The following is a 23582-nucleotide window of genomic DNA, read 5'->3' on the forward strand; positions in this document are numbered from 1 at the left end:
AGCGCTGACAGAGCTAACAGCGTTCACCTGGAGGGGAAGTCGTTACCGGCTGTAACCATCGTCACAGGCGAGATGGTCTGCTCGGGTAGACATTACACCACTATATTTTAGGTTATATATAGTCGGCTCTATTAATGTTCAGAATATTATGTACAGCTTAAAGCGTTTCTACTCTCCATGGTGGCATTATGATCTCTGGCAAAGTGAAATACATTTCTCAACTTCCCTGAGAAAAGTTTTTGTGAATAAAGTGTTTGTGACAAGATGACGGCAATCCGAAAACTCACCAATCCAGTTCCACCTCTGACCCAAAGCAGCCCTGAGAACCTGCCGTGTACCCTTAAAAATGGGCTTTATTTTGTTAACGTTTACAGGAACATCACTGACATTAATTTTCCACCCGTTACATATGTATATACTGTACAGATGCCACTGAAAATACAAAGAACCAAAAAACAAAACAAAAAAAAACTTCAAAATGGTTCCCTTCGTTGTGAGATTCTCTCGTAGAGAACAAGGCTCCAGTCAGTGACACGCTTCAGCAGTGCAGAAAAAAGTTCACACAGGAAATCCCCCCCATCAGGGTCCCTGGGACAGTGGAAACGACCGCAGAGCAAAATGGAAGTCGTCAGCCGGAACCAAATTTATAAAAAGAAAAACACTTTCACAATTATTCTCACAACTAAGTCAATAATTAAGTTGTGATTTAGGAAAATATATATATATATATATATATATATACTGTTTATATATAATGCTGATGCCAACATGTGCAGTTCCTCGCTTCGATCCAATTTCTTGTGATGTATAAAAACAAACTACTTTATGCTTTAGATACTCTTTCAAATTGGAATACAATGCAATCAAGGAGTTTTTTTCTTTTTAAATAATTAATTTAAACGGTTTTCTTTAAATACGTATATATGGTGCCCCGAGGTTTCCAGCCCGGTGCCTCATTCATCACCCACCCTTTGTTAACTCTACACTGTTCAACGTGTCACTATTAACATTCAGTAGTTGCTATGAGACGGCGTAAACTGCAATGACTCACTTCACTATACTGAGAAAGAGGAGGAGTCCTCGCACCAGTAGCATCAACCCGGTTTCATTTTCTCAAATAGGGACAATGTAGGACTTTGTAACTTGATTAGAATACAATAAATACGATTTCATCACACTTTGTTGTGTTATCTGGTGCATTGGCTGCAAACATTGCATGTCACATCTTCATGGAAGGCAGCGAGAGTCAATACTTGCAACGACAGGCTTCGTAAACAATAAAACATAATTTAGGTCAAGTTATCAACACGATGGGTCTAAGACTTCCAAAACACTGCATGTCAAATTATACACGTCATACTCTCTGACTTTAGAGATAACAGCCAGACTTTTCCAGTATTTCACCTCATTGACCCTGTGAATGCGTGGAGTGCTCCACCAACAAGCTTTACAACAGGAGCCATTGTACGAGTCTCCTTCCATAAATTTATCTGGCATCTACCCTGCATTAGCAATGCAGGGCGCTCTTTACAGCTACTGAGGAGAAGCACATTTGTATTCTGTAACACAAAACTCTGATGTCTCCCGACCAACAAATTAGCACTCACCGTGACTTCCAAAGAGGAAAAAAAAAAAAAAGAGCGCAAAACCTAAATGTTTCCTGATAGGTCCACTTGGGGATGGAGCAAAAGTGCAGCGTTGCTTGAGCAAGTATGCAGTAAAACGTGAGACTTTTACAATGGCTACATCTGTTTCTGCAAAACATGTACTGTAAAGAAATTTTACACAGAGTGATGGGGGGTGTATGCAAACCGGTTCACAGAGAGCAGGATACTCTGGTCTTAATGCGACTGCACAGCAGGATGACATCTACACCGTCGATGTTACTACCCGGAGAAATCTATGCTACCAAGAGATTTTACAACAAGTTTTTAGAACAGTACATACAGGTTGGATGAGGATTTGCACACTGCATTTGCCTCCTTAATGCAGCATTAGGGAAAGCTCCTGTCTTTTACAGTGATTAAGAATAGCAGGACTCCTCTTATCTTAAGGTAAATGAGGTGCTCCCACTAGCTCGCCTTGTTTTTGTTGCAGATGTTTTGTCAGCCGCAGCGATGCGAGCAGGCCCCCCCCCCCCCCCCCCCCCCGGTCTTCTCCCACTTCCTCTCTGAACAGGGAGAGAATCTTCGTAAGGCCCACCTTTCCTTCATCGTCATCCGCCGCCCACCATCCACACAGGGAAGCTACGCAGGCCTGCACGAACAACACACCAATGCACAGTGCAAATAGACTCCCACACCCCCCACCCCCCCTCTTCCATCTCCTCAACCTCCGCAGACGGGCAGGCATTAAGGAGAGGTGGGGTGCAGAGGATTAACTCCGGACAGCACCCCTGCTGGCAGGCAGCCTTTCTCCTTTCAGTTTGTTTTTTATTTTTGGTCTTTTCTGGGAATCTCCTCAAGGAGGGAGGGAGGGAGGGGGAGAGGGAGGGGGGGGGTCTTGTGGCTGAGGGACAATGGTGGAGGTTTTCTACTTGTACAGGCTCATGGTCGAGCTCTGGTACATGCACATGTACGCGTCACACAGCAGGCGTCGGGCCTGGCCCTGGATGCTCTTGGGGTCCAAGGTGTGCAGCTCCTCTGGGCTCATTTTCAGGTAGGCCTCCACCTCCGGACAGGGAGACACCTGCGGGATGTTGAAACCGTTCTGCCCCCCTGCAAAGACACAGGATCAAAAGTGGTCACTTACAACAGCGAGGCCTTAGTCACATCACTGGTAGCTCAGTCATTTGGTCACATCGAGCAATGACAGTATTACAGTATAGTGATCTAAAGAAACATTTTTAAATGAAAGAAAATCTTTACAGGACCAGAAATAAAGGAAAATATAGAAACAACTAAACTATTGCTATTCTCCCAGGCTTATGACTGATTGTGTGTGTGTGTGTGTGTGTTAGGGGCAACTCTTTAATTTGTTGATTTTTATTCTGCGATTATTCTGTATTTTGATATTTAGTCATTTATGTGTAGTGAAATGTGATACATAAATATTATTTTTATTATTAAATGTGCTCTAGCACACATCCTATAACAAGAAGGATAAATAGTTGTACTACATCTCAAAGCTTCACAAAACAACAAACCATAACTTCAGAACTAAAATATTTGTACATAATTATATGCATTTGACTTTGCATAAAGATTCATTTGTTTAGTGTTTCTGAGGCCCCGCAACGCCGTCTTCTTTCACCACAGTTTGAAAAACGCAGCACGGAAAATTGCAGCAGACGCCTACCGTCACGATCGGCCATGCTGTCAAAGAAGAGCCAGGCGGAGTCTGCGCTGCCGTACTTTACGAAGGCCACGTAGTGACTGGTTTCGATGCACAGCACGGCGAACAGCTCCATCCTCTGGCGGGGGAAACTGCCCTGCCGCCCCGTACCGTCTTGCAGCTCCTTGGGGACGGACAGTTTGCCGTGCCGGTGGGTTTTCCTCCTCGGGTGGAGGTGAACCTAAAAAAAAAAAAAAAACGGCGCGAGCAGGTAAGCGCCGCCACAGCGACGGTTTGTTACTGCGTCCTAGGAAAGGTGAACACGCTACACACAACGATAATTGAGATCACACGAAATAAAAGCGTTGAAGCACATTTCGTTGGTCACGCTGCCAGGTGAGCGACTTATGGACGTAAATGCGACAGCATTCCGGTGAACGCCCTGTGAGTGAAATGGCGGGACCGCGTGTTTCGATCTACCGAAGAAGCCTCGTGCAACGGAACTTGAGACTGCACCGAGGCAAATCGATTCCCTTGGATCTGGCGCCACCAAATGGACGATCCTGGCCCAGGCTCTATGCTGAATTGGCGATGCAATGACGCCCTCTGTTGTTTACCTGTGTATTGCACTTTTCACAGAACTGTTTAATCTTGCCCGCCGTGATATCCCCGTCCTCGTAACAGTCTCGGCACTCGTAGAGCGCCAGGCCTCCGCAGATCCGACACTCCCGTGGCGCTGGATAACAAACACAGCACGTTGAAACAAGAAAAAAAAGGTCCCTTTCATCTTCATCTAAAAAAATGACGAGCTACAACTCACTGTCTTCGAGAAGGTCTGTGATGTCCAACTCTAGTGAGGGGAAGATCTTGTTGAACATTTTGAAGTCCTTGCCAAAGCGGGGCATCTGGATGATAAGGCAGGAGGGAGCCTGGCGTTGAGGAAAAACAATAGAAGGGGAAACGTGTGTGTGGTCATCGGTTGTACACAGGAAGTGAACCCAGGACTGGCGTGTAGAGGAGTCTATTACTGACCCTAGCGCGTACGTCTGTAACGTGAACAGAGGTGACAATCTTGTTTTTGTTTGTAAATGATCTAAAAAATAAAAAAAATCTAAGTGTAAGTCTTTCCATACCTAGATCATGTGACCACTCTATCTACGTCAATAAGTTGTCTGGTGAGCACCAGATGGTGCACTAAGTGCACCATGAGGATTGCTCGTGGCTCCGGACAAAGTATTGTAATGGAGCCTCTCATTTCTTAAGAGTCGCTGACGGAACTATTTGTGACCCTCATCCACATTTAAACAACCAAAAGACTTCAAGTCAGATCGAATGAAATTTGAGTTAGGAACAATCACAGATATAAACTATGCACCCTGATGCAGACTACAGTTATGTAACAAATGGGCGAAGGGAGTGAGGGGGGAACATTACTTTGTCAAATTACTGGACATCAATCTCTTTAGTTAACTCTCTACAGCTAGTAAGTTGAAACAAAAATTCACCTCTGCAAACTTTAGGTCGCTGTTGATGAACGACCACTCGAGGAGCTGCTGGATGGTGGGGACTCCCACTTTGTCCTTCTTGTCCATGAAGATCTGGTAGAAGTAACAGTCCTGGACCTTCTGTCCTGCTGACCTGGAACGCAAATCTTATTTAATCTTCTACACTTGGGAGACAAAAATAACACGGCAACTGTAAACTGTTCAGAAACAGTACTTAGTAAGATATTTATCTCAAGATAAAGAAATATCAAGGTTTCGTATTTATATTATGAAAGCTTTGACCCTTATTTATTTTTAAATTGTTTATTCTATATTCCCCTAACCTCATATGTTATTTTATACTTTGGCGATTTGTAAATTAAACATGCCGTCAGTAAATACTGATTAAACCGGTAAGCTTTGAATCTTATCTAAAGCTAAAACTAATTGTATGTATTGTGAGCATGATAAATGGTGAAGAGCAACATCATTTAGTTTCTAATCCAGTTTGTTCATGTTTCAGATTAGTCACGTTATATGAAGTGGGTTTAAAATGCTGGGAGCCGCTCACTACGAGACTTTGGTGCGAACCCATTACTACTAAATAATCCATCTTTACAGTAGACCAAATTCTCTTCATCGGACTACCAAAGAACATAAAACATGAATGCAATACAAAGAAAACTAGTTAAACCACTTTGCCCACATTGTCTGCCATTCAATCTGTGAACTTTATTTGCAGCTTGTCACATGCGGCTCACAGACAGGATTGTGTGTGAAAAGTAACCTGCATCACTGAGCGGTTTTGGATTGGTAAATCATATGCCTCTTTTTGCATTTATGCACAAAGTGTTGTATATTTTTCAAAAAGGCAACTGACTCGTACCTTAGCTTCAGCAATGGATCCACCCTCAGTATGTGATGGAAAAGGATGTTAAGGAACTCCTCCGGATCTGCAATACAATATGTGCATAGATAAATGTGAGGCATCGCTTCCGTGTAATAATTGCAGGCAGCCAGCGCTGACGCGGTAAAAACAAAGAAGCCAATGACAAGAATGTGTACAATTACTTTTGGTTCATCTTGCCGCAGTATAATATATTATTATTGAAGTTGTTTTCTTCCTAAAAAAGTTTTTAATACGTGTGGCCACTAGTTCAATAAGAGTCACATCAGAGTGGAAAATGTATGAGAAATCTTTGAAAGACCAATTATGGATATATCTGTACCTTTCTCTTCAGACGTAAACCCAGAGGCAGCTTCTACATTCTCCAGGATCCTCCTCAGCTTCATCACTTTAGTAGCACACACATAACCATGTCTGCAGGACGAAAGAGTTACACGCTCGAATATGGAAAAGTTCACAGATGAAGATGAAGTAAATAATGCAACTCAAGCTCATATTTTAACTTCTCTCGCTCAGCTTCAACTTGGAATAAATTAAATAAAACGCATTCCAAGTGTTGAGAACGCTGGGTAAAAAACCTACAAATGTGAATCACGAGTGCGTACGCAACAAACCACTCTGACATACATGCGCAGCGGGTTGACGATCTCTGTGCGTAGAAGCTCTTGGGTCTCTCTGTAATACTCCACATCTGTCTTTGAGCGTGGTCTCAACAGAACCGTGTCCAGTACCGAGCTGAAGGAGAACAGACTGCAGAGCAGAAGACACAGGACAAAGCGGTAATAACAATAATCCATGTTTCTTTTATCGTGCCTCTATAAGATTAAAAAAAGGATTTTCCATGAACTTTGACTGACATTGAAAAAATATATATGGTGGCTATAATGGCGTTTGATTATTTACATTTGTGTTTATTGTTTAGCTGATAAAAAATACTTTCTATTGATTAAAATAATTCCCCACTTAACCAAACTACCTGAATGTGTTTTTATATCATTTCTGGTAAAATAATCACATTTAGAGCTAAAATTTGTAATCTCCCAATTGGACGATGCTTCATAAAAGCCTGGGATCCCCACGGTTTGGGGAAGAAGTTTGGGTTCACTGCTTAGTTCAAACTGCCCTTCGGCAGTTCGGCATAAACAACACAGGAGACGGTATCCACCGACCTGCTCACAGCATGAATACACCTTCCTGTCGGAGCCGGTGGGCAAAGTCAAAACAGTTTACTAATAAGCTTCTGCCTCTGGGCAGACAGCACCGCAGGCCGAGGAAGCACTATATAGTCAATCAATAGGACTGTGCAGAGACGGTTATGTGACGTGGCATAGACTGCAGCTGATTAGGTATTTACTGTTTGGAGTACTGACCAGAAGAGGGTTGAATCCAGGTAGCAGGAGTTGTAGTGGCCCTGGATGCCTTTCTTTTTTCCTACCATGACATCCAGACCGTCGTTCTCTGTGCGGGGAGGCGTGTTCTCGTGTACTACCTCACTTAGGTACCCTCCAAATGCTGCACAGACACACGGTACGGTGGGTGTAAGGTTTTCTTAGGTTTTTGTTCATCTGTGGCGTTGTCTCAATCATCTCAATTCTACCGACTCACCGATGGAGTTGCACCGTTCGATGGGGTTGGAGGAGTGATGCAGGGACGGGAAGCGGGAGTCGGGCCGGCAGCACTTCAGCTTAACGAACAGGGCCTTCTTTGGGGGGCAGGTGAAGTAGCGCGTTCCTTTGAAGGTGCCGTCAGTGCAACCGGGGCATTCTTCTTCCTGGAGGAGAAGATCGATACCACGGAGTCCAATTTATAACCACAGGTACTGGAGTAAACATTTGTTTTGGAGGCATTGCTGAGAGAAACATAGTTAACCAAAATAAGTCTAGAAATGTCCTCATCTAGCAGGGACATGATCAAAACGAGAACAAGATGTCCATGTTTGAGGTCATCAGTGGAGTCATAACGTTCCGTTAATATTCATGGTGTAAACTTTCCATTGGAATGAATGACTAAAGACTAAAATGGATGGCTGTATTTATAATGTCATATGCATAAGGAAGCAAACCTTCACCACATCATGAGACAACACTCCATTGATTAGACTGATAAATCCATTCAAACTGAGTACTAAAAGATAAAGCTTCGTATAAATTAAGGTTTTGCTAATAAGATAGCTCAGCTTTTATTCAGCTGATCGCTTCCTGTAACCCGTCAATACGTATCTAAAGGAAAATAATCACTTACCAGCTCCAGCCCAGCCAAAGGCTCCAGCAGGCCAGGAGGAAGACCCACCCAGCGGATGACACCACACAGAGGTGGGTTCTCCTTCACCTCCACCAGAGAGCCCACCTCCAGACCCGGCTGGCCTCGGGGCGGCGTCGAAGGACGCGGCGAGGAAGGGGCGGCCGGTGACGGGGGCTCGGCCTGCTCTCCCATCACCGACTGGACAGAAAGGGAGAGAGGCCCATGGTTCATGTTGTCAACGGGCCCCGTCTTCCTGTTCAGGCTGAAGGGCAGGGAGTGGAACTTGTTGTCACTGGACAGCGAGGTGGAGGGCGGGGCTCTGGAGGGCGGGGAGGACTGGTTGAAGTCAGGGGGCGTGTCGGTAAGGGACTTGGCGGGGTCCTCCCCAACTGCAGGAGAGAAACCACAACCGTAAAGAACAATCAGCAGTAATAGTGGAGACAGCCTTCAGTATGCAGAGATGTCGGGCTTTATAGAGTAACAGAGATGAGGCTGAAAATCCCGCTTTAACCAAAGTGAGATTCTCAGACGCTGCCCCGGTTTAAGAAGCCAAGGAAGAAAGCACACTGCCAATGGAGATGTACGCCTCCACAAAAGTCCACAGTAAAGATCTGTGATCTTTGTAGCTAAACTATCTCAGTGTACCTGAAAATGTTTGCACCTGGGTCAACTTTTGTCATTAATATCCCTTAACAATGACCGTCCCGTTTCAATGCAAAGTCCAAAAAGAATTGTTATATTTTCATGCCGTGAAATTTCCTCTGATAGTAAAGAATTTTATGTTAAAAACAGTTGAGGATTGGGGACAATCCACAGTGTGGACTCGGGTATTTGGATTAAGTTTAAAAACGCCCTTTGCCAGCTGATGGCGTTCTGCAACGTGCTTCACCTTGCTTTAAACTCACATTATTCCATTCAAACCAATGCGTTTGTGAAGGAGGAGTGTCACATCGTTTATCAATCCCCAAAAAGAAGAATGCCTAGCATACCTACCGTTACAGAGGAGTCAATTTTATCAAGAATTCAGATTTTATATATCCACACCTTAATTATTCCACCACCGAGAGAATCACAGGAGTTTGTGGTCTGATCTTTTTGTGACAGTAATGGAAGCACAATAACCACAAAGATAAATATCCCAGACCCAGAGGACAAGGTGACAAATTCACAAGATGAGCTGGCAGTTGTGAAAATGGCTCGTCAGCCATCTCTGTCATTACGGTTTCACGCCCCAGTATTGAAATAGTCATGCGGACACTAAAGTAATGCGTTTTCCTGGCGGGGGAGGCAACGCCAGTTAGTTCGCGGTCCTCATTTTGACGATGAGAATTCGAGCCTTTGAGAGGGTGCCGAGGTACATCACCTAACGTATCTGGCATCTGGCTTTGCTTCTACTTTATTTGTTGATTTGAATTAAGCGTTTAGTCAAGATCATTAGAAGAATGGCATCTGGAATATGGCGAGAAAACCGCTTATCTAGTTGATATTCAGAATAATGTGCATCATTAATCTGCCCCCACCATCTTGACCAACTTTTGACCAAATTTTTCACAACTGATGCGCAAGGGTGATGAGATGAGCAATGTGATCGTAACGTGTGTCCCCAAACAATGTGCTGAATCAGTGACACCAGAAATAAAGTATTTTACTAATGCTTCGGCTTGCAAATAGAATGACACAGAAATGTCCGTCTTTTAAAAATAGGATTTTGCAGCCCACAAACAAGGGCCAGTTGAGGAGATATTTGCAGCATTAAGCATTATTAAAAGCCTCAGGGCGACACAAATTACTCCGTGCAGGTGGAATATCACATTGAAATGGTAATGAAGGACAAGACTAGTGGAAAGGTTGTCATAGCAAGCTACTGCAACAAACTACTCATTGTCGTATTCCCACAAATTCGTGTTTGGGGCGTTGATTTTAGATACATACTTTATTCATTCATTATTTTAACCACATCAAATAACCTATACATGAATGAAGGGAATATTTTTTGTATGGAACTGCATTTCTCCAACCTGTTAAAACACTAATAACTATTTTCATTTCCTGTAATAGAACTTAAGATTTCTACTGATTATGGAGGTGCAATGTCAGAACTATGGAACTATGATCCATTTTGAAACTTTATCTGAACTAGAAGAGGCAGAATAACTTAATTAATAATAATAATTTCTCCAGCATTTTCTGCCTCATGTACTTCTGTTAGGATCTAGTTACTGTTATGGCAAATAAGAACAAAATAAAAATAAAGTTACCAACTGCAGTTCTGATGTAAATAATAAACAATTATCAATTTGATTGATATTAATATTACAATAAATGTATATTTAGTTTAGTTATTGAGAAACATTTAGTTGTACAAATAAAAAATAAATCCCCAAACTGACTACATCAAAAACAAGGATACATTTTTACTAGGTTGGAGAAGCAAGTTCACATAAATGAGATTACCAATTGCTAAAACTTCTACGATCTGTGGTATGTTACTTTGAAGGACACTTCTGATTATTTCATCCCACAGTACCACAATACACAATTATTTTAGTAAAGTGGAGACCCAGTAGGAATGGAGCCCATTATTATGTTAGTAAATAGAGAGTAGATTGAGTGGCTGGGTGTGTAGCTTGTCGTAAACAGGAGCTTGCCGGTGCGATGGTTGACACCCCACGAGTCCCCGTGTTTTACCTTCATCAATGTACCATGTGCTTTTGGATTTGGACTGGGCGGGGGGATCAACAGAGCTGCCATTTAAAGTATAGTAAAATTCAGACTTGCTTCTACTTCCACAATGATGACCTAATCCTGTAAATAAGTACATGACAGAAACAGATAAGCGTGTGCGTGTGCATCAGTGTGTTTGAGAACAGGCCGGGTGAGAATTAAAAGGGTAAAGAATCCAATGAGATTATTTAATAAATAAGGTCGATAATAATAATAATCTTAACTAATTAATCAGCAACTGCAATGAGTTTTCTGCATTTCGTGCAAGGAAAAACTAAAAAGGATAAATGATCACGGTAGGAACAGAATCCAAAATCAAAGCAGCTTCAACAGGAGTTTCTTATAAGTTGTGAAAAGGGTAGTAAAGCATCTACTGTTATTTCTTTGATGAAATTGTCTATTCTCGTGTTATTCTTAGCTCTGCTGGCCGTAAAATATAAAGGTTGATCAAAACTTTAAATTTTTAGAGATCTCTAAATCGAAGAAAAGACGTATCTACCTCAGAGGGGTAATTACCACTTCCAAATCACAATTTGTGAAAACAGCATGTTTGTAAAGACATTTGAAAAATAAAAAACGTTGATTGCTTTTGTAGAATCCCAACCAACCGTTTTGATGGAACGCTCCTTTAAGAATTACCACACCAAGCGGTCGGTACATCGTCTACGTCTATGTGTCATAACAGCAGTGCAGTACCTTTGCTCTTTGGTTTGCTTTGGCCAGAGGACGACTTTTCACTGTTGGTGCCTCTGGGAGCAAAACTGTGCTTTTGCAGCCTTTGGTCCTGCATGGAATATTCTGTACAGCCCAAAAACACTTTGTTAGTACAACAGCCCCATCAGCGAGGGGAAAACTAGCATGCACCAAATGTCACCCACTTCATGCTTTTGAACTTGAGAAAATAACTTTTTTTTTAATGAGATTACGGAAGACTCTGGAAGATGTTGAATTTAACTTCACACTGACAAAACTCTAACCAGGTATTTTTATTCTTCCTTCCCGTTAGACTGTCTTGTAACGGCATCATGGATAATTTTAGCAAATGTTTGAAAGTATCTCCAAGTTACAGAATATACTTCATGTAGCCGGTCTAGAGGGTGCAAAAAGAAAGGCTTTCAAAAGGCAAATTTGCAAAATAGAGAAATCTTCAAGATTGAGGATCTTGCAAATCTGCAATTTTCGATTGCAAATCTGTGAGAGTGAGAGAGGCGGCATACAACACATAAACAAATCAATATGCCAATGTGGGGAACAAAGAGCCCGAGTATCTCACTTGACGTTCCAAAACAAGTGAGACGTCAACACAAAAGGTTCTCTGTTCCCGCTGCGAGCGAAACACAAACTCACAACGCTCGGAGGCAGCTCAGAGTCGCTCCAAGACAGGCACAGCCCAATGTTCTCAGGAACTGTTATGGTTTCACCACACACACACACACACACGCCTGGGACCAATAGGAGGTGACTCACCTGGCATTACGTCGCAGATGGGGACGAGTCGTGTGTGCTCCAAACTTGCAAAATTACACAGCAACTTCCCACCAAACAAACCGTCCCAGTCTCCGATAGGATTGTCCTGAAAGAGTTGGAGACATGAGAAAGTTGCGACTCTGCCGGGCGTTCTTCTTCATCACTGCGAGGCGGACCGGCTGCCACACATGCTTCTTCCCCTGCTATCTTCTTGGAGATTAAAGAGGTCTCTTGTCTTACCGCTCTAAAAAACAATGCTCAATCTTGATCCTCTGTGTTGTTATGATCCAAAACTGCTCATCTCATTTTCTCCCTGCTAAAAAAAAACAACAGCTTTTCCAACACAAATCCTGCCAACTGGACGCTCGGCTCTCTCCGCAAGGCTCAAACGCGCTATTCTGCTTCTGCACTTTGGCTTCCAGGACCCAGTTCCAGCGGCGTAATCTACGATCGGGCGAGAGGTCCAGTGCCACCAGCTCGAGAAGGCAGGGCGAGGCTGGACGCAGAGCGAGGCAGTGGGCTCTCCTCGGCTGCCTGCTGGCCCCGTGCCATGCTGTTGGGTCATACAGCACTAAGTCTTTACCTCACTCCCCGCGTGACTGCCTTGCCTTTGTGTGGGTGGCTCAGATGCACTGAGTGGGCCACTGCTGCTGCTGCTGCTGCTGCTGCTGCTGCTGCTGCTGCTAACGATCAGCAGTCAGATGCCTCAGTTATGTGTTTCGATCTCTCTACGACTACAATACCTCACCCGCCTGACAACCGTAGCCATAGATACCAGCTGCTGGGATCGCGGGGAGGAAGACACGTTGCCTGAACGTACAGAGGAGCGGTCGTAAGAAAACAACAAAAAAACACAGCGAGGTGATAACTTAAGAAATTCATTCTTACAAGTTTGCTCTGAAGATGGCGAAGCATCCGGTCGTGTTTGAAACATATTAAACGTTTACCTAAATGTCACACTGACCAGGTTTGGAACATTTTGACAGCAACACTAAATGAGCGGGAAATTAGGGCTGTAAGAATATATTACATATTATGTTTTGTGACACTGTATGAAATCTCAAACACTGTTTCAATTTCTATAAGTTAAAAGGATTGTTTCACATTACAGGAGAAACTTTCCTTTCCGTTGTGAGAGTTCTGGATGAAACAAACGATTATTAATAGTCTACATTAAGACATAAGAGAGACAAAAGAGAGATACAAAGTACATTCAACTTGTGTTGTGATATTCAGAGAGTACCAGTACTGAAACAATGTAATGCAGTAACATGTTGGCATTTAAAATAAAACGATCAAAAGGAGAAGTTAGCGGAAAGTATTTTAAATGTGCTGCCTGACTGCAAGCAGAACCTCACTAGCTGCTATTGTTTAGCAAATGTTTCATTTACACAATGCTGGCATTTTAAAAGTTACAAGCTCTGGAAGCAGCTTTGACCAGACCCGTTTTAGTTTGGGCGGTGGCTGGAGAAAATCTGTTTAGAAATGTTCCATTAATTTCACAGAAAGTGGCAGGAATCTAAGCCTAGTATCGCTCTTATTTTTAGACAGGTGGATACAATAACTGTTCAGAGAGAGCTTTGCTTACCATGTCAACTCCCACATAGTAGCCCAGGCTCTCGTTGCCCGGCAACAGGTCACAAAAAATGGTGGTGCCTCTCTCCGGCCCGTCCCTGGTCTGCACCAGGACCCTGGAGTTGATCTCCAGTGGGGGGAAGTCCTGGTCATCTTCCACCAGATTGATGTGGTCCACCTCCAGCTCGCCAAAGTCTTCCACGTCATCATCCTCCCACAGTTCGAGCTTGTCCAGGGCCACGAACACGCCGCACTCATCCTCGCAGCGGAAAAGTTGTCGGCCCTGGTAGGAGCCCTCCGTGAAGCCCTGGCCCCGGCCCTCCTCCTAAGTGAAGGAAGGATGATGAGACAGAACAGGAGCGTGAGGGATGAGAAACTTAATGTTGTAAAAAAAAAAAAAAAAAGCTAGGCAGGTAGCGAGGCTGCTCAGCAATTTTCAGTGAAGGGAAGTCAACATCATAGAGCTGTGATTAAATAAGATTGATTACTGCAGCAGGAATACAAGTAGAACTTCTGCAATGATAAATGCATTCAAAAAGTTCACGCACAGCTGCTGGATGCTGTCGCACAGCAGACTATAAACATAGTGTGCCCCTTGTCCCGCATGCTAATTAGATATGAATTAGAGTCGTCTCTTTTTGGTGGGGTCAATAAATCTGAATTGTATCTGAAGCATGTGTGCAAACTGAGGCCTGAGCTACGGTAGGAAAGTTTGAGTTCCATCAGCCCACTACAAGAAGACGCCATCTGGATGAATAACAACAACATTGTGCTGCAATAAGTAACCCTTTGTGTTGTGTAGTCCTGCTGTACATACGGTACAGAATGAACAGCGCGACCAACAAATAATACGATTTAGTGATGAGATTAAAAGGAATAGTTCACACAAACTTCTGCCTTTGTGTCAGTAAAATTACAGCTTCTTTGGTTCAGATTTCTCAAAAAAATGTTTTTACATGTAGCGAGTGTCTATCTTTAAAGTTTCAGAAAAGACAGAAATAGAGGCAGTCCATAAAAATAGACATCTGACATCTGACGGTCCAACATGTGCATCGTTTAATCCATCAAGTCAAAACCAATGTGATGCACTAATGTAAGTGCCGAGAAGTGACACTGTCATAGCGAAAGTCACACAACAGTGACGATTTAGCAGTTCTTTGTGCTTCGGAAGCGCTGCCTTGTGCTCTGTGCAAACATCTCCAAACTGTGAACAAAATAGCTCCACGAGGAGCAGACACTTTGATTTGTTTCAGGGTCCACTTTGTCTACACAAGGCACACATGAGAAAGCAGACATTTGCATTTGTTTGCACAATTTAGATGATAATACTGGTCTATCTTTTGCATTACTTCTCCAATGTGTGTTGAAAGTAAAGTCTGTTGACCTTAAAATAGCAGACTCAAACTACAGCGTATGTTGTGCCTCACAATATCACGTAATTCTGTCTACCGTGCTTATTTGTATATTTATCTTGTTTAGAACATGAGCACAGATGTATCATTGCAATTGCCTTGAGCCCTTCCACTAAAGAAAGTCATGGGGGGTGGAAATGCATTGTCCGTGTCTTCTAAATAAATGAGCAAATTGTGAGCGTTGTAATTTGCTGTACTACAGTCAGCTGGTGCCAACGGCTGTTTATTTTGAATTGGATTGAAACATGAACAGCATTGATAACATGTTTCTTTTTGACAGCTGGTTTGCGATATTTCATTTATTATTATGTAATAATACATTATTATATTATATTCTTAATCATAATGGACACACAGTTACGGCGGCGTTTGGTTGCAACTGTGCTTTTGTTTTTCGCATCTGCAGATATTGTTTTCAAGCTGTACTTCCTGTACAAGCTGAAACTGGCTTCTTTTTGGTTTTTCGTGAATAGATGTCTCATTTGTACTGAGCAACTTAAAGTTAAAAAGATTTGTCCTGTCATAATGACTAAAGAGTAAAAACACACACACACACACACACACACACACACACAGTCTAAAAACCGTAAACGAAAGACAAAAATATTTCTCACCAGCAGCTCCACTCCAAACCAGATCCCAGAGAGGGCCCTGTCGGGGAGCAGCGAGCCCTTGAAGCGAACCACACCGGGCAGAGGTTCATCGCCCGAGCGCAGCTGGACGCGCACCTTCGAACCGCAGTCAATGTCACGGACGCGCTCCAGCCGCGACTTGTTGCAGAGGAGGGCGTACCGCTCCTCACAGTTGGTGATGGGGAACAGCAGCTCGGCCAGCTTCTCGTCCAGCTCCAGGACGTCCCGCTCGTCCAGGCTCAGCACCACATTGGTCTGGTCCAGGACGCGGAGACTCTTTTTGCCCTTGCACGGGGGCAGAGTTCTGCCGAGGCTGTTGCGCTCCTGGCAGGCCTGGCCAAGACTGCCGCGGGGGATCCTCAGGGTCTTCTGGGGAGGCTTCTCCACCGTACACTCCTTTATGACAATGTAGAAGCGCCAGTCCTCCCTGAAGCCCCCACTGGGCTTCTCCTGGCTCCACAGGGCAGAGCTCATGGCTGCATGCTAGGCGGAAGGTCCAACATCAAGGCAAGCTTGACCTGTAGGAAGAGATGACTAATGAATTAACAAATAAATTAAATATATAGTGTGTATGTATACACATACACAAAACATATACATGTATTATGTTTTTCATTTAAGACATATACAAACTTGGATCAATTATAATACAATAATAACAAACAACATACTGAGACATTTGGTAACAATCTGAATTGCTTTACGGTCAGAATAACTCGGTGAAAACCTCGAACAACACATTGAAATCTGAAAGTTAACTTTCCATCTTAAGAAGCCGATGCCTGTTCTTGTATCAAATAATGAAATAATGTTGTGTACTACCTGTCATCCCTGTGCTGTGCTGTTTAAACAGACTCTCGTGTGAAACTGCTCATATTCACTGATTTGAATAGTCTGAAAAAAAAGACTGTGAGCAGATGGTTGACTTATTCAAACACCAAAGGGCAAGACTCGGAACTGGGTTTCCCCTGATGACACGTGCCACATGTTTTAACGGCACACTTCATCCGTCATTTGCTTCATGTGTGACAGTACTGCGAACACAGTGATGATATTGTTGTTTTCACTAAATGATGTAGTGTCATAGTAACGTGTTACAATCAGGGTATTACTGTCATGGCTAACAGCAAGAAGCAGGTAGAAAACTGAAAGTGAACCTATAAAGCCGTTGATCCGCTTTGATATTCGTTTTAGCCGTTTGGCCGACGTGACGACCACAAAGGCGGCTGCAGGTGTTTATTCCAGTCTCGGCACCACTGACACTCGTATGAGGACTCATTTTCGTGAACATTTTCCCCTGATAACCAGAGCAGCAGGGTGTCATCACCTGTCAGTCACAGGCCCTTTAAGAGAGGGAAGTAGCTAACGTATCAGCCAGCTAAAAAGCCCCCAAATGGCAATTCACGTTCAGTACTAAGGAAACCGACACTTACCTTTTGATACGCGTCCGTTCAGTTAGAGAATACAGGTGACTGTCATTTCAAATGTTCATCTCATCAGGCCTCTGGAAACAAGCTAGAATCCTCCCGAAATAACCTCTGATTAGCTAAATGGCTAGCTAAACCAGCTAAGTAATACGCTAAAGTTAGCCTAGTGGGCTAAGCGATAGCACGCGGGCTGGCAGAGGACTGCCAACCTCGACAGTATCAGCATTTAGGTCTGCTCTCCATGCGAAAATATGTGAAATAATACAGTGTATCACTACAGCTATGCCGATATATTATTTACAGGAGACGACCTCACGAAACTCAATGTATGACATCATGCACTCCCTCGCATGCATTGGTCCGTCGTTCCGTTTCCAAGCGCTGATTGGCTGTTCATTATGCCTGTAACCAAGCCCCACTGTGGGGCTTTCCCATGAATGGCAGAACACATAGTTAGGTTGAAGTGTAGCTCTCAGGGCAGATATTCAGGGCAGTAAAAGAAGATGCTGTCCCCGGGACTACAAAATACTACTGCATTAATCAAGAAATAATTTGAAGTGTGTTTATGACCGTGTTTAATCTATCAATTGCTTAATATACTGTTGGGACGTTATATGTCATATCTGTGTCATGTTTTAATAAACAATCATAGGTTTTGGATAAAAAAAATGTTGGTATGAAACTACTCACTATAGCAGGAAATCTATATATGTATATATGCAATCCCTGAACAAGCTTCAATAATATTAGCATCATTTTCAGTTGTATTGATAATAGTACAAGTGGTGTGGTTTCATATGAACATATCACAACCTAAACCTACAAAAGAAACCCAGACAAAGGTGGATATGTCTTTTTGTACTTGGATAAACCTTGAAAAGTATCATTTTATTCCTTTCAGCAGAAGACCAACACTTAAGCAAACACACTCTTATATAAATATTTCATACAATAAATAGAAAACAGTCTATGAACAGTACTAGGCCAGCTTTACACAAAATTAGAAGATCAGTCTGGATTCCCGTTGGGTCAGCTCCTCCACCTCCTCCAAAGTGAGGTCATTGTTTATCAACCTGTAGTATGATAGGAAAATGATGAATGATGTCAGTTTGTGAAACGAAACCAAAATCTATGTTTTCCCGTAGAGCAAAAACATTGCAGTCTTTTCTTAGTTCTAAAAAGAGAAGTGAGGCCCTTAATTTACCCCAAATCCAGGATGTAGACAGCCAACAAGAACACACTCTAAAGAAAAAACATAGAGTAGGCAACTCACCATACTGATTTCATACGCGTATTCTCCTTCAGGGCTTGAACCAGACATTCCACCCCTTTTGTGGTTATGCAGTTCTCAGTCAACCTTTTACAGAACACAAGCGCGTGAGGAGAAGGTGGAGCAAGTGAAGCACTGTTGTACTGGGAGTGCTCAGCCACTCCTGTCCACAGCAGTCCATTGTCAGTACCAGTATAACGTGTTGCTAATCCTTACCAAAGCTCTTCCAGTGACGTGCTGTTCCTGATGATGTTGGCGAGGGCACCTGCTCCTGCATTCCCCACCCCATTGCCTACCAGACTGTTAAGATAAATCAAAAATTAGATTCAGGTCAATTATTCTATAGCTGCAGTAGTAAAATGTTGAAACATATACACAAATGTGATCATTGTGCAGCTATTTAGAAGTCAGTCATGTCTGAATATGTTCGCATGTACCTTTTCAACTTAAATATAAATATAAAATATTACCTAAGCCACACCAGCGATGTGCTGCTCTCTAGAGCACTGGCGAGGGCCACTGCTCCTGCATCTCCTATCTTGTTGCCCCAAAGCCTGGGAATACACCAAAATATTAGGGGATATTCAACCTCGTATCAAACACACGAGTCCATATAAAAAGCAACAAAGACAAATACAACAAAATCAAGTTCGAACAGAAGTTCATCACCGATAACACATTGGCGTAGAGACTTTTACCCTAAATACTTTAGTGAACGGTTGGATTTCAGTCCCTCCGCCAGCTGCTTTGCTCCTTCTTCCGTGATATTATTGTTGCCAAGCCTGGAAGGGAAATAGAGAAGTTAATTTGCTATTCATCACAAGCGACACAGATGTTGGGAGTATCGTCATTCTTATCATCATAGTTAGCATTTGAGTTCTGCTGAAAGTACTGAAAGTACTGACCTAAGAGAAAGGAAATCCTGCCTGCTTTTCAGAAGATGAGAAAAGTGCTGTATACAAGCATCAGTTAGCTTGTTGTTGAAAAGCCTAGAGACAAAAAAAACGATTATGAAAAGTAATAGATCAAACGTAATTTGAGACATGTGAAAGAAACATTGATGATTTTGACAACACTGACTTACGCAATTTTCTGGAAGCTGTCACAACGGATACCTGTAGCAAGTAGTTTGCGAATTCCCTCATCAGTAATGTTATTATTCCTGAGGCTGCAGATGGAAGAACGTAGGAAACTTGAGCATAACATTTCTTTTTGAGATGGAAGGAAGGATTTTAGCTTTTCATACTCACTACAGGGACCTGCAGTTGTGCATGCAGGGAAGAAGCTGCTCCACTCCGACATCGCCCACGGAGTTGTTGTCAAGCTGGAGGCCGACGGGATTCCTCAAATGCTGGAGCACGTAGGCTAGAGCGGTGCACTCTACAGGACCGATGTTACAGTAGGTCAGTTTCAGGTGGTCCACCACCAGCTTACTCATGGCATCCTTGGCAACCCTGCTGTCCTGCATCTCGTAGATGCATTTGATGAGCCAGACGAAGCCGGGCATTGCGTGCATGCTCTTTTTATCGCCCTCGACGGGTTGCGGGATGGACTTGAAGTGTTTGTGCATGCCTTTGGACAGGCATCTCACCACCTGTCTGACCCTCTTCTCGGTCACTGCACCGGGGCAGCAGTGGAGCCACAGGCTTCGATGGCGCTGGGACAACAGTCCAGACACAAAAGTGGCTGTGATTTTCAGATTGGGTGTTTCAGCTGTTGCAGCTTCCCACTTCAAAGCCTGCTCTGGTTTTTCAGTGGCGGACGAGCAGACGCCGAAGCATGAGGTGCTCCCGAGACCCGTCCCTCTCATGTTCTGCGGCTCAAAGAGGTTCGAGATGATTGAACGGTCAGCGTTATTTGACGAAACAACGTACAGAGCAGCAAAGAAGCACTGCATCATCAAATGAAGGAATTCAAAGCATTTACTGTGGGTGGGGGACATGTCTTTGCTTTGTACGAGGAAGCCCATGCAGATGTCCTTCTCAGTTACGCCACATGTCTCAAGGTCTGCAGCTGAGAAGATGAAACAGCTTGTTCCTATTCCCTCAAAGGCAAGCTGGCCAAGATGCAGGACTGTGTCTAGGTGCTCCTGAAGCCAGCTTGTCCCCGTGGTGCTCTTAGGGGAGCTTCGGTGCTGGAAAAAGTGCTGCAAGATCATGAGGTAAACATCTGTGATTGTTTGTAGACTGCCTTCGCCACAACCCAGAAGCTCCTTGTGGCAATGTGAGACAATCCAGCAGAGGACTGGGCTATGGCACAGCCCAAGGAGAGCGTTTTTTGTCCGTAGGGACTCCAACACCTTGGAGGCCACAGCGGGGTCATGGTGATGTTTCCGCACAAAGCACTCAATCCCACTCGGGGTAAAGCCTTGCAGGAGGACCTCTTTGCGAAGGTGTTTTCTCAACGCAGGGCCCACTGCCTCCGGGCGACTAGTCACCACCTTCCGCACACCCTTCATCAGGGAACCCTGGATCAAGTTGAACAACAGGATTTGAACAGGCGCTCGCTGGGTGGGGCGGCAGAGCCGGTGCTCGTCTGAAAAGCCTTGCTTGAGCTCGTCCAGGCCATCGAAAGTGAAGAGGATGAGATGTGGATGGTCCAGGATGAACTGGAAAATCTCCTCCTGCTCCCTGTCCGGCCAGCAGCAGTGCTCAAACAGCAACTCCTTGACGGACAGTTCCTGGCGCTCGGAATTCAACCTGCGACAGCTGAACGGAAACAGAAGGAGGAATTCCCCAAGGATCGTCCCCCGAGCCCAAAGCAAGTGCAGCATCTGGAGTAAGGTGCTTTTCCCCCCGCCCGCATCCCCGGACACGAGCACTGTGTCGGCCTCCTTGTTCACCGTACCCACTGCGCCGACTACGTCCTCCAGGCACAAAGGTCCATGGACATCGTCGCAGTTATGAGCTAGTTCCAGCTGGCCCTCAGTGTAGATGTCGTCCAGGGACATGTGGCTGGTCCCTCCATAAGTGCTAAGGAAGCAGGACTGAGCAGACACAGAACTGCTGAGCTTCTTCTGATACTTTAAGACCACTGGGACAAAAAGCATGCCGTATGTCACACAAGAGATACCATGTTCCATGTTTTGAAAATAAAAAGAAAGTCAATATTTTAAAATAGCTGTTTTCTGTGGTTGGTTCATTTGTCTGTTTGTCTGCATTACAGAAAGACTAATGCTGCCTGCCCGATTTTCATTTGAAGTCCAAAGAAGAACCCGTAAAATATTGGATACTTTTCAGCGTGATTCAAATGATGGCATACCTTTGGGAGGAGACCAATTCTCCTGGTTCAGCGATGATCCAGATCCCTGTTTTTGCTGAACGTACTGAAGTACAACCTTCGCCGCTAATTCCCCTTTCGACCTGACATGATCAAGCAAACGTCTTGCCTGATTGACATACAAGGGGCAAGAGGTTAATAATTAAACTCTCTGCTGAGAAGTATTAACATACAACAACCAGCAACAGCTTAAATTCTTGTAACACCCCAAGTTGCCTATTTAAGGGGAGCAGTTTTATTTCCAAAACAATTGAAAAGGTGAAGAAAAACAAGAATCTTTGAATAACAGGTGAGCCAATCACAGTACCTGCTGAGAGGGAGTGTATATAGGCAGCCGCACGTCATTGCAGTCTGCTGAGGTAAAGTGACCTGATGTGACGAGAGCGTGCAGTGCATCTTCAACGCAGCCTTGCAGATTGCTGACCAGGCTCGGCCGTTGGGTCAGAAGCGTCCGAGTAGATGTGCTCGGGTGACCAACCTCTTCCTCTCGATTCGAACAGAATCCCGGAAATGAGAAACCAGCAGCTCGCCCTTCAGGCAGCACCTGTTTGAGAGCGGCGTAGAAGAGCACGCAGGTGTCCACGCCCTTGGCATGAACCAGGTCGAGCAACCGTCTGGTCTTGGTGTACAGTGCCTGGCCCGGTACCTGGATGTTCTGGTAGTCCTCCGGCACCAGCTCCCCCTGGGACAGCAGAATGTCCAGAACCTGATCCAGATGTTCAGCTGACCCGCTGCTGCACAGCGCATGCAGGATCTCCGTCCGTTGTCTCAGCACTAGCTCCTGTGCTGACATGCTTGTTGCATGTCAGCACCCACACTGAGGGACACCCATTGTGTACTTATGCTGCTCCTAGTTTTCCACGCTGGCACAGGGAGCAGCTGACATGTCATCATGCTATTGGTCCTCATTTGGATAAGTATACTAACAAGATTACTTGATAGTGATTCATACACGAAAAGAAAAGAATAGAACTGTTACACAACCAAAGGAAAATAAAATAAACCCGACTATGAAAAGTAAAACAGTACATTTACAGAAACACCAGAACCCAGGGTGCCCTAAAGCAATCGTTAGGCTATCACTCACGGCGAAGTCTCTGCAATAAACAGCTTTCTTTCCAATTCTGTCAAGTGAACACGGAAAAACTTCAGACTGGCCTCTTCCTCATTCTACAGTTGAAAGGAAAACTTGTTCTGCTAAGTTCCCTTTGTGAAATGGAAACTAAAGATGTCCAGTACATGAGTTGAAACTTCCACATTACAATGTCTGTAACAGTTAATTCACTTCCCTCGTTTGATAAAACCAAAACAATGTTTGGCAAGTTAAATAGTTGCCACATGCAATCAGCCGAGGTTTCAATGGGCACTTTTTTGACAATTTGACATATTTACAAGAAATGCCACTAAAAATATACCCAAGCGATGCAGGTCTGTGTTGGTAGTTCCTCAACGGATGCAGTTTGCTCATGAAACCACTTGGTGGAACCATCACATTAATACAGAAACCCGATTTGCTCAAAAGGCTGGGATTTTTTCAAATCTATTTCACTTTTGTCACATTTCTCTACGCATTTTTTTTCAATCTCCGAAGATGACCAAATCGACAGCCTCTCTTTGTGCTAATGTTCATTTTTTAATTGATTTGATCGGATTCATTAGAAGGTACAAGTGGTCAATGTTTTGTTGTAAATAAATGCATAGTATGATAATCGCTGCATGGTTACCATTCAGCAGTGTTGTAATAAGAATAATAATATTGTTGCTGTAACTGTGAACCTGCAGCCTAGCCAGCATGCTGTGTATTTGATGTAAACTTCAAAAAAGAGCATAGAAAACAATACCCAGGAAACGGCTCATATTGAGATGGTCTCGTAGCCCCATTGCTTTCTTT

General features: G+C 43.8%; 2 protein-coding genes across 3 annotated transcripts; both read right to left on the reverse strand.

Annotated features, from left to right (window-relative positions):
* Positions 1 to 2135: 2135 nt before the first annotated feature.
* Positions 2136 to 17483, reverse strand: cylda (cylindromatosis (turban tumor syndrome), a). Of its 2 annotated transcripts, XM_037488171.2 has the most exons (17): positions 17149 to 17483; positions 15698 to 16233; positions 13685 to 13996; positions 12097 to 12202; positions 11326 to 11427; positions 10594 to 10710; positions 7906 to 8294; positions 7270 to 7435; positions 7035 to 7176; positions 6292 to 6414; positions 5987 to 6078; positions 5644 to 5710; positions 4779 to 4911; positions 4094 to 4202; positions 3891 to 4009; positions 3298 to 3514; positions 2136 to 2717 (listed from the first exon to the last, which is right to left on the reverse strand). In XM_037488171.2, exons 2-17 carry the CDS (start codon positions 16187 to 16189, stop codon positions 2533 to 2535), a joined length of 2871 nt encoding a protein of 956 aa, XP_037344068.1. In that variant the 5' UTR covers positions 16190 to 16233; positions 17149 to 17483; the 3' UTR covers positions 2136 to 2532. The 2 variants fall into 2 exon arrangements, with proteins under 2 accessions (XP_037344068.1, XP_037344078.1); XM_037488181.2 differs by lacking the exon at positions 10594 to 10710.
* A 516-nt stretch (positions 17484 to 17999) lies between these two features.
* Positions 18000 to 22805, reverse strand: nod2 (nucleotide-binding oligomerization domain containing 2). The gene is made up of 10 exons (XM_037481287.2): positions 21999 to 22805; positions 21674 to 21800; positions 19663 to 21445; positions 19497 to 19580; positions 19318 to 19401; positions 19111 to 19194; positions 18883 to 18966; positions 18629 to 18712; positions 18416 to 18499; positions 18000 to 18215 (listed from the first exon to the last, which is right to left on the reverse strand). Exons 1-10 carry the CDS (start codon positions 22482 to 22484, stop codon positions 18143 to 18145), a joined length of 2973 nt encoding a protein of 990 aa, XP_037337184.2. The 5' UTR covers positions 22485 to 22805; the 3' UTR covers positions 18000 to 18142.
* Between the last annotated feature and the right edge of the window lie 777 nt (positions 22806 to 23582).

The sequence above is a fragment of the Pungitius pungitius genome, chromosome 4 (genome assembly GCF_949316345.1).
Source record: "Pungitius pungitius chromosome 4, fPunPun2.1, whole genome shotgun sequence".
Classification (NCBI taxonomy): Eukaryota; Metazoa; Chordata; class Actinopteri; order Perciformes; family Gasterosteidae; genus Pungitius; species Pungitius pungitius.